The following is a 15,899-nucleotide window of genomic DNA, read 5'->3' on the forward strand; positions in this document are numbered from 1 at the left end:
CTAGATACACATCAGGATGACTAGAGATGGCCCCAAATGCAGTGGAACACCTTGGCCCTTTAAAGCTAAAGTCTTTAGTAGGTCTCAGTTTGAGTGAGGCAACAACTGCCCATTCAGTGATTAAGGCTAGGCAAAAAAAAAATGAGGCAAAGAATGGCCTCTTTAACCTAGTTCAGAAAAAAAAAATCAAACTGGGAGGAGAGGACCCTAAGGATTTCTGGCCAAAACACAAGCAATTTCTATTTACATTCATTCTGAGCCAATCAGGGCCCAAACAAGTAGGGTTTGGCCTGGGACCTACTGTTGGCAAATCAATGACAGCCAGTGATTTTGGTTTAAGGCATGGTCCTTAAGAAAGTTTTGTGTAAGTTTTATAATAAACATAAGTATTAATGCAGGAGTACATACATGCAATTTATAAATAAGCAAATAGATTTCATGCTCAAAGATGATTTACTGATGGGGTACTTGATCAAAAAAGTTTGGAGACCAACAATCTAAACCAATCCCCTCATTTTACATTTACATTTAAGTTGAGGTCCAGAAAACTGAAGTGACTTGCCCAGTCACAGAGGTTTTAAAATAGCAAAGCTAGGTTTTAAAACTGATTGCTCTAATTCCAGAACCAGCGTTCTTTCAATGATCTCCCTACTGCCTCCACTTTAGGAAGGCATTAGAATATGAGCTCCTGAGGATGGGGTTACCTGTTCCCCTGAATATTTAGCATGTAAAGGCACTCAAAATATGTACACTAATGCTTTTGTTGTTGTTTGTCATTCAGTTGTGTCCAACTCTTAGTGATGCCATGGACCGTAGTACTCTAGGCCCTTCTATCCTTCACTGTCTCTCAATCTGTCCAAGTTCATGTTCATTGTTTCTATGATACTATCTATCTATCTATTATATATATCCATATGTGTGTGTATGTACACTAATGGTACAGACAGTAAATTAGATTGTAAACTGACGCAACAAAACAAATTCACATTGGAGAAAGGAAACTTCTACAGAGCATGAGGAAGGGGTGGCAAGATATGTATAACTTGTACTTATGTTTATAAAGGAAGGTTTTGTAGGGAAGATGGAAATTGATTGAACTGAACCTTGAAGTACTAATATAAGGTCAACAGGAAGAGATAAAGAGGGGTAATACAGGCAAAGTATTACAAGCCAAGAGAATATCAGAACAAAGGCATAGAAGATGGAATGAGAAATTTAAGCAAGATGTTTGTCCGGAACATAGTGTTTGCACAAAAGAATACATAGAAAGGAGGCTGGGGCCAGGCTAAGGGGAACCTTGGATACCATGCTAAGAAGTTCATGGACAGAATGCTAGACTTGGAGCCAGGAAGATCTGAGTTCCAGTCCTGCCTGAGACATTTAGCAGCTGTGTGGTCCTCAGCTTTACCTCTCTGAGTCTCAATTTCTTCATCTGTAAAAATGGGCATAATAATATCACCCACCTCATAGGTTGTTGTGAAGATAAAGTGAAACAATATATGTGAAGCACTTTGCAAATTTTAAAGTGTTATATAAGTGCTGTTATTATTCCATAGGCAATGGGTGGGTAATGAAGAATTTTGAGTAGGGACATAATCAAAATGGCACTTTGAGGAGATCAAGTAGCTGAACTGATTGGAGAAGGAGCGAAAGAGAAGGATTCCACTTAAAAACTACTGTAATGGTTTAGGTATGATATAATTACGGGATGGGCTAGGATGGTGGCAATGGAAAGGGAAAGTAAAAGACAAAAGCTAGAGATTTTGTGAAGAACAAATGCCACATCCTCATTGTCTCTTGCCTAGAATACTGTAACAGTCTACTGACTAACCTCCTTACCTCTCCTCTTCCCTTTCCAATCTGTACTTGACACTGCTACCACAGCGGTACCACTCAGCCTGAGGACTGAGTCTGAAAGGCTTGACATCAGGTGGAGATTGGAGGTAGCATTTATGCCCTTAGATAAAGAAGCCAGTCAACATGGCCAAAAGCCAAGAGGAAGTCTTGTCAATTAAGAGTAGGATGCAGCCTTAGCCTCCCAAGCCAATCAATGCCTAGAGACAGTCCCCTGGATTTTTAGGGAAAGAACTTGTTTAATCCATGTGGGGCCAAGGAGATGGTACAGTAGATACTGATTCTTTCACACCACTTAATGGTACATATTGTAATCCATCTACCCAATGTTCACCTTTAAGCAATGATTAGGCTTTGGAAAAAGACTTTTGTGGAAGGAGTGTTTCCACTCCTTTGAATTAAAATGGGGTTTGGGTTTGACAAAGGTAAGCTAGACTGCTAACTCCACTGAGGGCAAGGACTTCAGTTATTAAGTTCTTGGCACGGTGCTCTGTACACATTAGACCCTTACATCTTCATTGACTGAAGAATGACAAGATGAGAACTAATTAATCTCTTTCCTGAAAAATTAATTAATCTCTCTCTCTAGTCCCACATTACCCACTTCTAGGAGATAGTAAATGACTTTCCCAGGGTCATACAGTTAGTGTCTGAGATTTGAACTCAGCTCTTCTTGATTCCAAGTCCATCAGAAAATCCACTGCATCACTTAGCTTATCCATTACTGTTGAGGGTAACCAACTATCCTCACAGTCATGTGGGCTCACAACTTTTCTGTCAACCTCAATTCCTCACTCTCATTTACCCAATATAAAAATCTCATATAATTTTTATCCCCATAGCTCTCATCACCTCTCACTTAGGCTATTATTGTAAGCTTCTTGTTGGTCTTCCTACCTCATCCATCCTCACTCCATTCCATTCTATGCTCAGATGTCAAAGTGATTTTCTTAAAGCCCAGGTCTGTCCATATCACCCCTTTCTTCCCCCTCCCTCCAAACTTCTGTTGCTTATTAGGACCTCCAAGATAAATTATAACATGTGCTGTTTGGCATATATAAGTCTTACAACTAGGCCCCTTCCTACCTGTCCAGTATTCTTACATTTTACTCTCTTTTATATGCTCTTTAATCTAGTGACATTGTTCTTCCTGCTGTTCAATGAACAGGATACTTATGGTATCTCCAAATTCCAAGACTATTCAATGACTATTCCCCATTCCTGGAATGCTCTCTTTCCTCTCATAGTTTCTTTCAAGTCTCAGCTGAGATACCACCTTCTTCAGGTATAATACCTTGCCCTCCTCCTCCCTCTCTCCTTCCCCACCCAGTCTTTTCCCTCTAACATTATCTTCCATTTATACTGCATATATCTTATTTGTACATAGTTATTTGCATATTAGAGCATCTAGGTTGCACAATGGATAGATCACTGGGCCTAGACTTAAGAAGACTCTTCTTCATGAGTTCAAATCCAGCCTTAGACATTTAGTAGCTGTGTGACTCTGAGCAAGTCACTTAATCCTGCTTGCCTCAGCTTCCTCATCTGTAAAAAGAGCTGGAGAAGGAAATGGCAAACCACTCCAGTATTGATAACAGCTGGCCTTGAGCACTGAGAGGTTATATGACTTGCCAGGGTCACTAAGGCCAATATGTGTCAGTGGTAAGACTTAATAACAACAGCTAACATGTATATAGTGCTTACATGCATATACAAAGTGACCTGATGGATAGAGCCCTGGACTTTGAGTAAGGAAGCTCTGAGTTAAAAATCTTCTCAGTCACTGACTGTGTTGACCCTGGGCAAGTTACTTAACCTATCTGCCTCAGTTTCCCTAACTGTAAACTGGGGATAACAGCATCTACCTCACAAAGCTTATTGTGAGGATCAGATGAAATATTTGTAAAAGTATGTCTGGCACATAGCAGGCACTTGATAAATCCTTATTTCCTTCCCTCAATAAAACTCTTAACATTTTTTTTATTTTTTATTAATTTATTTTGATTTATCAATAACCACTTCCATATGCTTTTGAGTTTAAAATTTTTCTCCCCCTTCCTCCCCACCACCCTCTCCAAGACGGCACACAATCTGATATAGGCTATACATTTACATTCATATTAAACATATTTTCACATTAGTGATGTTGTAAGTAGAAATTAAAACCAATAGGAGGAACCATCAGAAAGAGGAAACAAAACTCAACAGAAGAGAAAAAAAAAAATAACAATTCAGCTTCCATAGTTCTTTCTTTGTGTGTGGATAGCATTTTCCACTACAAGGCCTCCGGAGATGTCTTAGATCCTTGTATTGCCAGGAAGGGTTAAGTTTATCAATATCAGTCCTCACACAACGTGGCTGTTATTGTGTACAACGTTCTCCCGGTTCTGCTCACTTCACTCAGCATCAAACCATACAAGTCTTTCCAGGTTTTTCTGAAGTCAGCCTGTTCATCATTTCTTATAGCACAATAGTATTCCATTACATTCATATACCACGACTTGTTCAGCCATTTCCCAATTGATGGGCATCCTCTCAATTTCCAATTCTTTGCCACCACAAAAAGAGCTGCTATGAATATTTTTGTACATGTAGGTCCTTTTCCCATTTGTGTGATCTTTTTGGGATATAGCCCTAGAAGTGCTATTGCTGGGTCAAAGAGTATGCACATTTTCATAGCCCTTTGGGCATAGTTTCAAATTGCTCTCCAAAATGGTTGGATCATTTCACAACTCCACCAACAATGCATTAGTGTTCCAATTTTCCCACATCTTCTCCAACATTTATCATTTTCCTGTTTTGTCATGTTGGCCATTCTGATAGGTGTGATGTGGTACCTCAGACTTGTTTTGATTTGCATTTCTCTAATCAATACTGATTTAGAGCATTTTTTCACGTGACTATAGATAGCTTTAATCTCTTCATCTGAGAACTGTCCATATCCTTTGACCACTTATCAAGTGGACAATGGCTTGTATTCTTATAAATTTGACTTAATTTTCTATATATTTTAGAAATGAGGCCCTTATCAGAGAGACTGGTTGTAAAAATTCTTTCCCAATTTTCTACCTTCCTTCTAATCTTAGTCGCATTGGCTTTATTTGTACAAAATCTTTTCAATTTAATGTAATCAAAATTATCTATTTTGCTTTTTGTAATGTTCTCTATCTCCTGTTTGGTCATGAATTCTTCTGTTCTCCATAGTTCTGACAGGTTAACTATTCCTTACTCTCTCAGTTTGCTTATAGTATCAGCCTTTATATCTAAATCATGTACCAATTTTGACTTTATTTTGGTATATGGTGTGAGATTTTGGTCTATGCCTAGTTTCTGCCACACTCTTTTCCAGTTTTCCCAGCAGTTTTTTTCAAAGAGTGGGTTCTTATCCCAGAAGCTGGGGTCTTTGGGTTTATCAAATAAAAGATTACTACAGTTATTGACTACTGTGTCTTGCATTCTTAACATTTTTTATAACCCTGACAAACCCTCAATTTCACAAGTGCACAATTCTCTTAATCCGCGTCCTGACTGCTGTTTTCCAATTTTTTTTTTCACTTTTGTATAGAAACCTGATGTGAGGAATACAATTTGTGATTCTTCCAAAACTTTGAAACTTTGAAAAAAAACCTAATTTGGATTTATTACAGTTTGTTACATGCGGGTGCATGCATATATGCATTATATATGTGCGTGTGTGCACGCATGCACACACACACATACTTGGTCAGATAAGGAAGCTGGCCTTCCACGGGATCCTGAGGAGGGGTGCTTCTCTTAAAACACCTCCACCCGTCCGCCGGCCGACACTGGGATTGGGATGCCCCAGAGCCCGCTCCACCCGCCGCACTTTACGACGGACCCCAGCAGTCGCGTTCACCGGCAGGGCCGTAAAGCAGGCGGCGCCCGGGATTCCGCGGCAGGTTGCCCAGCAACGGCCTAAAGCCCGGGAAGTCTCCCTCCCTGGCTGCAGGCGCGCGCTCCCGCCGCGGCACCAGTTGAGCGGGGCGCCCATGGAGGGGGAGGGGGAGGAGGACGGGGCGGCGGGAGCTGGGGGAGCCGGGGGAGCCGGGGGCGGCGGCCCCGGGGAGCTCTGCCTAATGGACAAGGCCATCTGCAGGTAAGGACGCGCCAGCCGGCCCCGGGGCCCGCCTCGGGGGCCTCCGAGAGCAGCGTCCGCCCCGCTGGCCGCTCAGCTGCATCCAGATTGCGGATGGGCCAAGCATCAATCTGTCAATCAAGAAGCAAGTATTAAGCGCTGACTGTATGCCAGGAGCTAGGTAATAGTAGACAGCATTCATAGAGTGCCGAAAAGGTATTACAGTTATAAGATACCAGCTTATCTTACAATAAGATAGTAAGTATCTTATTATCATAACATACTAATGGCTGCTAGGTGGCCCTGGGGATAGAAACCTAGCCTCATATTCCTTAGGTAGGTACTACCTATGTGACTCTGGGCAAGACATTTAACCTCAGTCTCAGTTTTCTCATCTGTAGCATGGGGGTCATTATAGCTCAAATGAGGCAGTGTTTACTGCACTATGTAAACCTTGAAGCGATATATAAGTCCTGGCTATTGTTATGATCCTTACAAACAGCCCTTCGAGGTAGCAGCTATTGTGAGCCCCATTTTTATAGGTGAGGAAACTAAGGTTGCAAGAGGTCAAGAGAAGTGCCCAGGGTCACACAACTAGGAAGCAAGGCTCCAACCTCCAGTCTTTCTGACTGCCAGGTCAGCATTCAATTCGAGCAACCTAGCTGTAAACATTCAAGTGCTATATACGATTCACTAATCCAATTCATAGCTTGGTAGACCTGAGATTCAACTTGGAGATCATGTAGTCTCCTTTTATAAAGGAGGAAAAGGAAGCACATTGAGAATTAAGTAGCTTGCTGTAGTGGACAGATTGTTGGCCTTGGAATCAGGAAGACCTGCGTTCAAGTCCCTCCTTTTGATACTGACTAGCACTTAATTACCATTGGAAAATTCTTTAACTCTCCAAAACTCATTTCCTCATCTGTAAAATAGGGATGATAGTAAAAGTAGTGGTGAAAGTAGTAAAAATAATGATAATGTATGTAAAGGGCTTTGCAGGCTTTGAATTGCCATATAATTGTCAGTGATTATTTTTTTGTCCAAATCTATGATTTCATTGGTGTACGGAATTCATCATGGGGAAATTCTCTTTACCTGGGCAGGTTGGGATCTTCTCAGTGGTACAGTGGAGTCAGGAAGACCTACTTTCTTATTTCTTCTCAGACACTTATCCTGGGCAAATTACTTACCTTCTGGTTCCTTCATCTGTAAAATAGAGGTGATAATTATAGCACTACTTTCCAGAGTTCTTTTAAGGATCAAATAATAATAGTTGTAAAGCACTTTGTAAAACCTTAAAAAGCTAAATTACTTATCCAGGGACAAACATCCAGTATGTATTGGGGAGTAGGGAGGGTTTGAATCTTATTATTATTATCCAGATTCACACAGAAAATTTGTGGCAGAGATAGCTGAATCCATGTCTTCTGATTTCTCATCGTCCTTGCTTTTTTCCACTGCAGCATGATGCTAAGCTCAGCTTAGGGATAGTAACTAGCTATAAACAGACTCCCTCTACCAATTCAAGCTGGCACCTTCTCCATAACTTATAGTCTTAGCTGTCTAGACTCAAGAGCAATAAAAAGTTAAGTGACTTGTCCAGGGTCACACAGCCAGTTTGTGTCAGAGGTGGGTATGAAGCCAACCCTCTATATTACCTCAGGCTGATTCTGCATGTTGGGGATATGAAGACAAAATTTTGAAAAAATGTACTTTGCCCTCAGCGAGTTTACAGAGACACATATTCAGACTTGGGGGTAAGGGAAGTGAGGGGTTATTTCTAATTGAGATGCAGGAGTGGTGTAGGAAAACTTCATGGAGAAGGTATTTCTTGAGGGGGGCCTTGAAGGAATACACTTTCAACAGGTAAAGATGTGAAGGGAAGGAAGTTCCTTACGAAGAGTAGGCACTGGATAAAATATTTGTTAAATTGAAGCATTGAGGGAGTTAGTAGCATGGAGGGGATAGGAGGGCTGCCCCACACATAATTAGCTGGGAGTGTAGTTTGAATGGATTAAAGTTTCTTTTCCCTTATATTCTTATGACAAAAACAAAAATCATGTAGAAATTTTATGCAGCAGGCTAATCCAGGAAGGGTTAATTCTGGTCAGGACACATTCAGCTTGGTCTGCTCCTGCCCTCATACTAGGGGACTTCAACAAATATGTTGATACTCACCCAAACATCATAACTTCTCAGTTCATCATATTACTTATTTGCCATGACCTACTCCTCCACCCTACCTCCGCTACACTCAGAGATGTTCATATCCTTGATCTTGCCATCACCCTGGAGTGTTTATGTTCCTGAAGGCTGTTGTTCCTTTGTCTGATCATTATCTTTTATCATTCCATCTTTCCCTGTGCCCCCAAACTCATAGCCCTGTTCTTCAGCTTCAACATGACCTCTAGTCCCTCCATTTTTTACTTCTTTTCCAGTCCATCACCCCTATACTGGCTATCTTCTCTTAAGCCTTTGATGAATCAGTTGACTCTACAGTCATTCAGTCTTTTTTTTTTTAAGTATATGTCTGACTCTTCATGACCCAATTTGGGGTTTTCTTGGCAAAGATACTAGAGTGGTTTGCCATTTCCTTCTCCAGTTCATTTTACAGATGAGGAAATTGAGGCAAACAGGGTTAAGTGACTTGTCCAGGGTCATGCATCTGGGGTCTGAGGACAGATTTGAATTCAGGTCCTATTGAATTGATGTGAAAGAGTTAGAAAGGAAGAGGTGTGCTCTTTGAGGGAACAAGGGAAGGGGACAGTGACTACTATGTGTCAGGCACATAGTTCTGAGTTCTTTACAAATATCTCTGGCACTCAGGGATACAGTTTCATAGGGATTTTGAAAATAATCATTGAACAAGTATGAGGCATCTGCTATGTGCCACACACCATGCTAGTTACTGGAGATACAAACAAGCTTACATTCTAATGGATAAAACAGGTACATATATAAATATATACAGAATAAATCTAAAGAGAGTAAATACAAAGTAGTTAAATACAAGGTAGTTTAGGAGGGGAGAGACATGAGGACAGGGTCTGTTATACAACTAAATATATGGTCAGGACATGGATAGTCCGGAAATGGAAAAGAATTGATCAGACAGATAAAAAAAGAATTGTTACAGAGCCAGTATCATGACAAACTAAGGTTGTGAACTTGTATGACTGGAAGACAGAAATAGAGATGTTAGGACCTGTGGTACAGGTTTAGAGAGGAAGATGAATTCCGTTTTTGACGAGCTGTTTGATCTACCCATGGAATATTCCAGTGGACATGCCTGGAAAATAGTTAAGAGATGTTGGACTAGAGCTTAGAAGAGAGATGGAAGCTTGAAATCTAGACCTGAGAGTCAGTGGAATAGAGATGGTAGTTGAATCTATGGTACCTGATGAGATCACTTAAAATATATATAGAGAGAAGAGAGAAAGCCCAGGACAGGGCCTGTTATACAACTAAATATATGGTCAGGACATGGATAGTCCGGAAATGGAAAAGAATTGGTCAGACAGATAAGAAAAGAATTGTTACAGAGCAGTATCATGACAAACTAGGGAGGAAAGAGTGCTTGGAAGGAGGGGCTAGTCAGCAGTGTCAGATGCTACAGAGAGGTTAAGAAAGATGAGAATTAAGGAAAAGGTTATTAGATTTTTTTTTCAATAAAGAAATCATTGGTGACCTTGGAGAGAGCAATTTCAGCCAAGTGATGGGGAAGGAAGCCAGATTGAAAGAAGTTGAGAAGTGAGTGGGAGGTGAGAAAGTAGAACAAGTATGAACAGGTGTTAAGTTTGAAAATTAAGGTAAATTGAGGCAATAAAGTTGTGAGCACGTTCATTTTATTGATGAGACTACTAGTCAACAACAAAATGGGTCTTGGACTCTTCAGCAAGCCAAGACCACGAGGTGGGCTAACTAACCTTAATATGGTTTTGTGAAGTATAGGAGAACAGAGAATAGGCGGCATCACAGATGGAAAACAATATGATTGGTTACAAAGTCTGAAGTATCATAGGTAGCAGTAACAATATGATTGGCTGGATATTTGGGGGTAACAAATTCCATCCCGCTGCCCAGAAAGGTTGATTGAGAAGAGTCCTTAGTTGAACAGAGATAACAGCCTTCTTGGCAGCCACCTGCATTCTATAAGGCTGGTTAGTAGGATAACAGATCTCCCCCTAATTGTACATGGGTGTGCAAGGCTGTATAGAGATAACATTTTTCTTTCAATTAAACTGATTTTTAGGCAAACAACTTTTAAATTTAATTCATAAAGGAAAACAACTTCTGGACTCATGAACTCCTGAACTTAACTCAGAGACAGAAACATGGCTCAGGCAGTTAGAGAATAGAATTACAGAATGTAATCAAATAGAAAATCAAAAGTTAATATTTTATTTTCTCACTTTTTTCTGTTATCTGCCCCTTTTTTATTACTGAAACTTAAATATACAATAAGAAAAGAAAATAAAACATATTATAAACTTAAACATTGAAACTTAAATACAAAATAAGAAAAGAAAAAAGCATGTCATGTACACAGGAGAACATGAGAGGATTCAAAATATATAACAATAAATTTCCATTTCAAGAAAGCCTATGTGATAAATACTATGCATTGTGTTGAGAACTGTCCATCTTTTCTTTGCTTCCTTGTTAGGTTTTTTTTGTTTGTTTTGTTTTGTTTTGTTTTTTTGGTTAGGCAGTGGAGTTAAGTGACTTGCCCAGAATCACACAGCTAGTAAGTGTGAGGTGTCCAAGGCTGGGCTCAGGTCCTCCTGACTCCAGGGCTGGTGCTTTATCCACTGTGCCCCCTAGCAGCCACCGTTAGTTTTCTTTTGTTCTCTGCTGTACACTTTTTACTTTGTTCTTTTATCCCCCCATCCCAAGAAGGCTACAATTAAGCACTGGTATATTTATACATATATAGATATTTAGATATACATATACATATATACACATACATACATACATACATATATAGACATATACTTTCCCTAATAAATTCTACTTCTTTCTTTTCATTCACATGGTCACCATTCTAGTCCAGGCCTTCATCCTCTCTCTTGGACTATTTCAGTCCAGTTTCTCTCCCATCCATTCTCTGCTCTCACATTCTCCTCCCTCCACCCACAACTCTTCCTTGTCACAAAAAATTCAGTGAAATAAAAAAAGCATGTCATGTATACAGGAGAACATGAGAGGATTCAAAATATATAACAAATTTCCATTTCAAGAAAGCCTATGTGATAAATACTATGCATTGTGTTCAGAGCTGTCCATCTTTTCTTTGCTTCCTTGTTAGTTTTTTTGTTTGTTTTGTTTTGGTTTGGTTTTTTGGCTGTCAAATTGATATTCCTAAAGTAGAAGTCTAACCATATCATTCTACTGCTCAGGAAGCTTCAATGACTCCTTGTGTACTCAGTTTGGCATTTATTTAAGCCCTTCACAGAAATTTGACTCAAACCCATCTTTCCAGAGTGCTTTCTTGTTATTCCCCCTCACATAACTCCAACTGAACTGACTTACTTGCTCTTCCTTGTACATGACATTCTAATTCCCGCTTTCATGCTTTTGCAAAGTCTGTTTGTACTTTATGCCTGAAATACACCTCCATTTCACTTCCACCTCTTTAGAATCCCTAATTTCCTTCAAGACTCTGCTCATATTTGGGGAAGAACATGAGCTTAGTTTGGAGCATGTTGAGTTTAAGGTACTAGTGATACCTGGGTGGAGGTAGTTGGAGGTGTGCTTCTGGAGCTCTTGGAGAAAAGTTAGGACTGAAGATAAATATTTGGGAGTGCCATATATTTGGGAGTAATAGTTGGAGAAAGAATGAGATATTCAAAGGAAAGTATACAATGAGAAGAAAACTTTAATTCATTTTTATAGTGCCTTAAGGTTTGCAAAGTGCTTTCATCACAACAATCCTGTGAGGTAGGTTATATATTAAAGTGGGGTACTTTACACAAGTACTTTGTGTACATTTTACAGATTAGGAAATATTGTGTTCTTTGCACAAAGGAAAATACATCTCAAACCTGCCTAAATGGACACAGCTAACAAGGGTCAGAACTCTGGGACTCAAATATAAGTTTACTGACTCTTGACACTAGTGTTTTGGGGGGACCATACCACCAGGTGCCTTGAGGGAACACTTGCCTTAAAGGGGTGAGTAAGAGAAAGAAAAGACAATGAGAAAGTAATAGGGGTAGGAAGAGAATCAGAGCAGTGGGGTGTTTTATATCTTGGCCAGATGTGTGGGTGAGCTAGAAGGAGTATCCTTGGGGAGAGGGTCATCAACAATGTCAAATGCTCCAGAGAGGTCAAGTGATGACCCCTGGATTTGATGATAGCTGAGGAATTAAGGAGAGCACATGATTAGAAAGTGGCCATGTTAGGCCTCGATCATTTTTTCAAGAAGTTAGCTGTGAAGGAGGAAAAGAAATAAGATGGTAGTTGGATAGCAGCAGGACTGAGGATGAAGAGGAGTCATTCAAGATTCATGAGGGAGGCATGATAATTACTGGGCCAGGGTCCTAGACAGGGGGAAGGGAGTGCTGATGGGATTACAGGTATAGACAGCCTCAGTGAGGAAGAAAGCTGAATTATTCTACTGAGATAAGAAGGAAGGAAAAGAAGATAGATGATAATACTGAGGAGTTTTGAGGGATAACGCTGAAAGATTTCAGAACCCTGATGAATGTCATTATCAATCATTAATTCAGAAGACCGATGGCAAACTATGCCTTCTGACTCTTGGCACAGTGGGGATAGACTGGAAGTATAGAATCAGAAACATATTTTCAGACATGGTCAATGTGTTGATTTGTTTTATTTCACTGAATTTTTTGTGACAAGGAAGAGTTGTGGGTGGAGGGAGGGGAATGTGAATCAGTGGAAAGTTTTGGTGATGTTAAAGAAAGTAACAGTAATGTGAAAAACAGGAATTATTTTTAAATGAATTTTAAGAGAAGAAATAAGTTGAGAGAGTCCTTGTCATTTTCTTAATCTCAGTGAAATAGGTGGGTAAGGTCATTGATGTAAGTGAGAATTAGGAAAGCAGTTGAGGAAAGCTGAAAACTTGAGGAAAAGTTTTGGAATGGCTCTGGGGAATGAAATGGGAAATCAGTAAGTAGGGGAAAGAAGGCTTATTAAGCAGCAGTAAAGAAGACCCAGCTGAAATTTTTAGCAATTCACTTTAAAAAAAAAAAACCTAGGATGTATTGGGGACAGTACACATGTTGCTCATTTTCCTCTATAAGGTAGTGTGTTGAATGCTATTCTTTCTGTTCTCTGCTGTTCTAATCTGTCCCCCTCCCTCCATATTTCTACAGGTACCCATTAATAAAGAATGAACCTTCTATATTATCCCTCCTACTGATATTTACCTATCAGATTTTATTATGCATTTTGCCCTTTATCAGGAACTAATGTTTTACCTCTCCAGTACTAGAGAAAAGTAATGAGCTCTGGTCTTGTCCAACTCTTTAGAGTTTATGCTTTTTTTATTATCTAGCCTTACATTTAGTTCACGGTGTGAATGATGGGTTAGAAGACACTTTAAAAGTTGTTGAACACCTCCAGAATGTCCTTTCCAGTAATGTGAGTCTTTAAAAACAAAATTGATTTATTTTTCTAGCAGGAATTATTGTGTGGTTCGCTCTGAAGGTAGAAGGATGCACCATTCATGTTCCATTTCTTCCGTGTTATTCCATTTTAAATTTAAGGTTTTTGTTACATATGTGGTAATGAAAAGTTAATTCCATGAAGCTCCACCCTTATCTTTGTGCTGGCCCACACCTGTAACAGCTGCTGTTAGTATTCTGGCCACTGCCCCTACATTCACCAGGGAAGCGCATTAACTCCTCAAGTAGCTCTGAACTCTTCTCAAGGGAATCTTTGTTCCCATTGCCTGTGCTGAGTCAGAGAGTCCTTGATACTTGGCTTGGCGGAAATGTTTTCCTGAATTTCCTACTTGGAATAATTCAGAATTATCTTTCTGTTGCAAGAGAGGTAGGTCCCTTCCCATCTAGCACAGAGGTAAGGGCTGAGTCTGTGTACTCCAGAAGGCCTGTGGAAAGGTTGTTGATCCCCCCCTCAGAAGCATATAAGTCCCAGTTGCCCTAGGAGGAAAATGACCCAGGAAAACCAAGGTTCTTTTTGAACAGTTGTCAAGGTAATCAAATTATATTTCCAAATTACCCTTGTCAGAGCTAGAGAAAGGGTCTGGTCTAGTTTAGTAGAAAACACACTGGGGTGAAAATCAGGAGACCTGAGTTCTAGTCCTGACAGTGCTACTAACTGGTTATTGTTTAACCTCTCTGGGCTATAGCTTTCTCAACTACAAAAAGAAGTTTACAGATTTTTAATTTAGAGCTGAAAGGCATCTTAAAAGTTTGTGGAGTCACAGACTAGAGTCACAGGGAACCTTAGAAGGCCGTTGAGTCCAGATCCCTCATTTTATAGATGAGGAAACTGAGGCTAAAAGTGGTTACACAGTTAGTAAATGTCTGAGACAGGCCTTCATGACTCTTAAGTCTAGTGCTCTATCCACTATACCATGCTTCCTTTCAAACATTACAGCCCATGATGTCTTAGTTCCCTGCCAGCTCTAGATTTCACTTGAGTAATGTTAATAGTGAGAATTTCAGAGACTTTTGCATGTCAGTGAGAGAGATTTGGGAGTAGAATATGGTTCTTGAGGTACTTTCTACCTACCAGAGCTGTTCATCAACTTCTTATAACATGATACTAACACAAAGCAATATACATAAAGCCCTTGCAAACTATAAAGCACAATGTAAATATCATTTTTCATTATTGTGGTTTTGTTGCATCTTGAGATGCACATTTGCCTCTGCTGTGTACTGTCATATTTTCATTATTGTTCTGAAATGCTGGTTTAGTTTCTAAAATCCACTGTGTACTGCAAGTCATTTTGACAGGAAAGTAGGAGGGCTTGTTTCTGTTATTAATTATATTAAATATAAAGTATAAATGTAAATATAAAGTATATTAAAATTTATTTTATGTCTTATTTTTCATCAAACCTATTTTTCATAGCCTGCTGGAAGTATCGTTAAGTTCAAAACTTCATACAATCAACCTTCACTGCAATAACATCTCCAAGATTGAAGGCCTTTGTCATCTTTTGAATTTACGGCATTTAGATCTATCATCTAATCAGATAAGTCAGATTGAAGGACTCAATACACTGACAAATTTATGTACTTTAAACTTGGCCTGCAATTTCATCACAAAAGTGGAAGGTAAACAGTTGGTACTTAATTTTATGTACTGTTTCAAATTAGTCTGTTTACATTGATTTGTCTTATGTGAGAAGAATGTGCATTTTATTATTATGATTCATTGAAAATTAACCATAGGGTTTCTTAATAGACAGAATTCTTTTGCAAGGAAAATATCAAGCCTATTGTATTAAATGTTTTTGAAAATTTTCTCAATAATAACGGATTTTAAGAACAGTGACATTGCTTGGTTTTTGGATTAACGTTAAAGTATTTAGATATATAATAAAGTGATTCTTATATTGGCTTTTCATTTCCATTTTTTTTAGGCCTTGAAAAGTTATTGAATCTAACTAGACTTAATTTATCTTATAATCATATACATGATCTTCAAGGTAAGTCGATTCGGAAATAAATGCTATGATGCTAAAAAAAAAATTAAAAATATATCATGAAGTATTTCAGCACTGGGTAGGTCGATGTTAATTTTTTTGTATAAATATATTTAAGTATAGACCAGTACTCTTAATGGAACATACTGGTTTGGCACTTTGTGGACCAAGTTTATGTTTCTTCTTACTGTCATTCAAAAATGAGCAAGCTGGAAGCCAGCAAGAATAGAGTGCTGTAGGTACAGCAAATGGGGATGATTTTTGTTATTTAACTTCAACTGTAGAGAGTAACTTAGTGGG

General features: G+C 39.2%; 1 protein-coding gene across 1 annotated transcript in view; it reads left to right on the forward strand.

Moving 5' to 3' along the window:
* Positions 1-5,864: 5,864 nt before the first annotated feature.
* Positions 5,865-15,899, forward strand: part of LOC114053937 (leucine-rich repeat and coiled-coil domain-containing protein 1-like) — a 55,425-nt gene continuing 45,390 nt past the window's right edge. Inside the window, 3 exon segments of the mRNA XM_027877081.1 lie at positions 5,865-5,971; positions 15,023-15,228; positions 15,537-15,602. Coding sequence (XP_027732882.1) covers positions 5,865-5,971; positions 15,023-15,228; positions 15,537-15,602 — 379 coding nt within the window.

The sequence above is a fragment of the Vombatus ursinus genome, unplaced genomic scaffold (assembly GCF_900497805.2).
Source record: "Vombatus ursinus unplaced genomic scaffold, bare-nosed wombat genome assembly UNPS02014812.1, whole genome shotgun sequence".
In the NCBI taxonomy this organism is placed as follows: Eukaryota; Metazoa; Chordata; class Mammalia; order Diprotodontia; family Vombatidae; genus Vombatus; species Vombatus ursinus.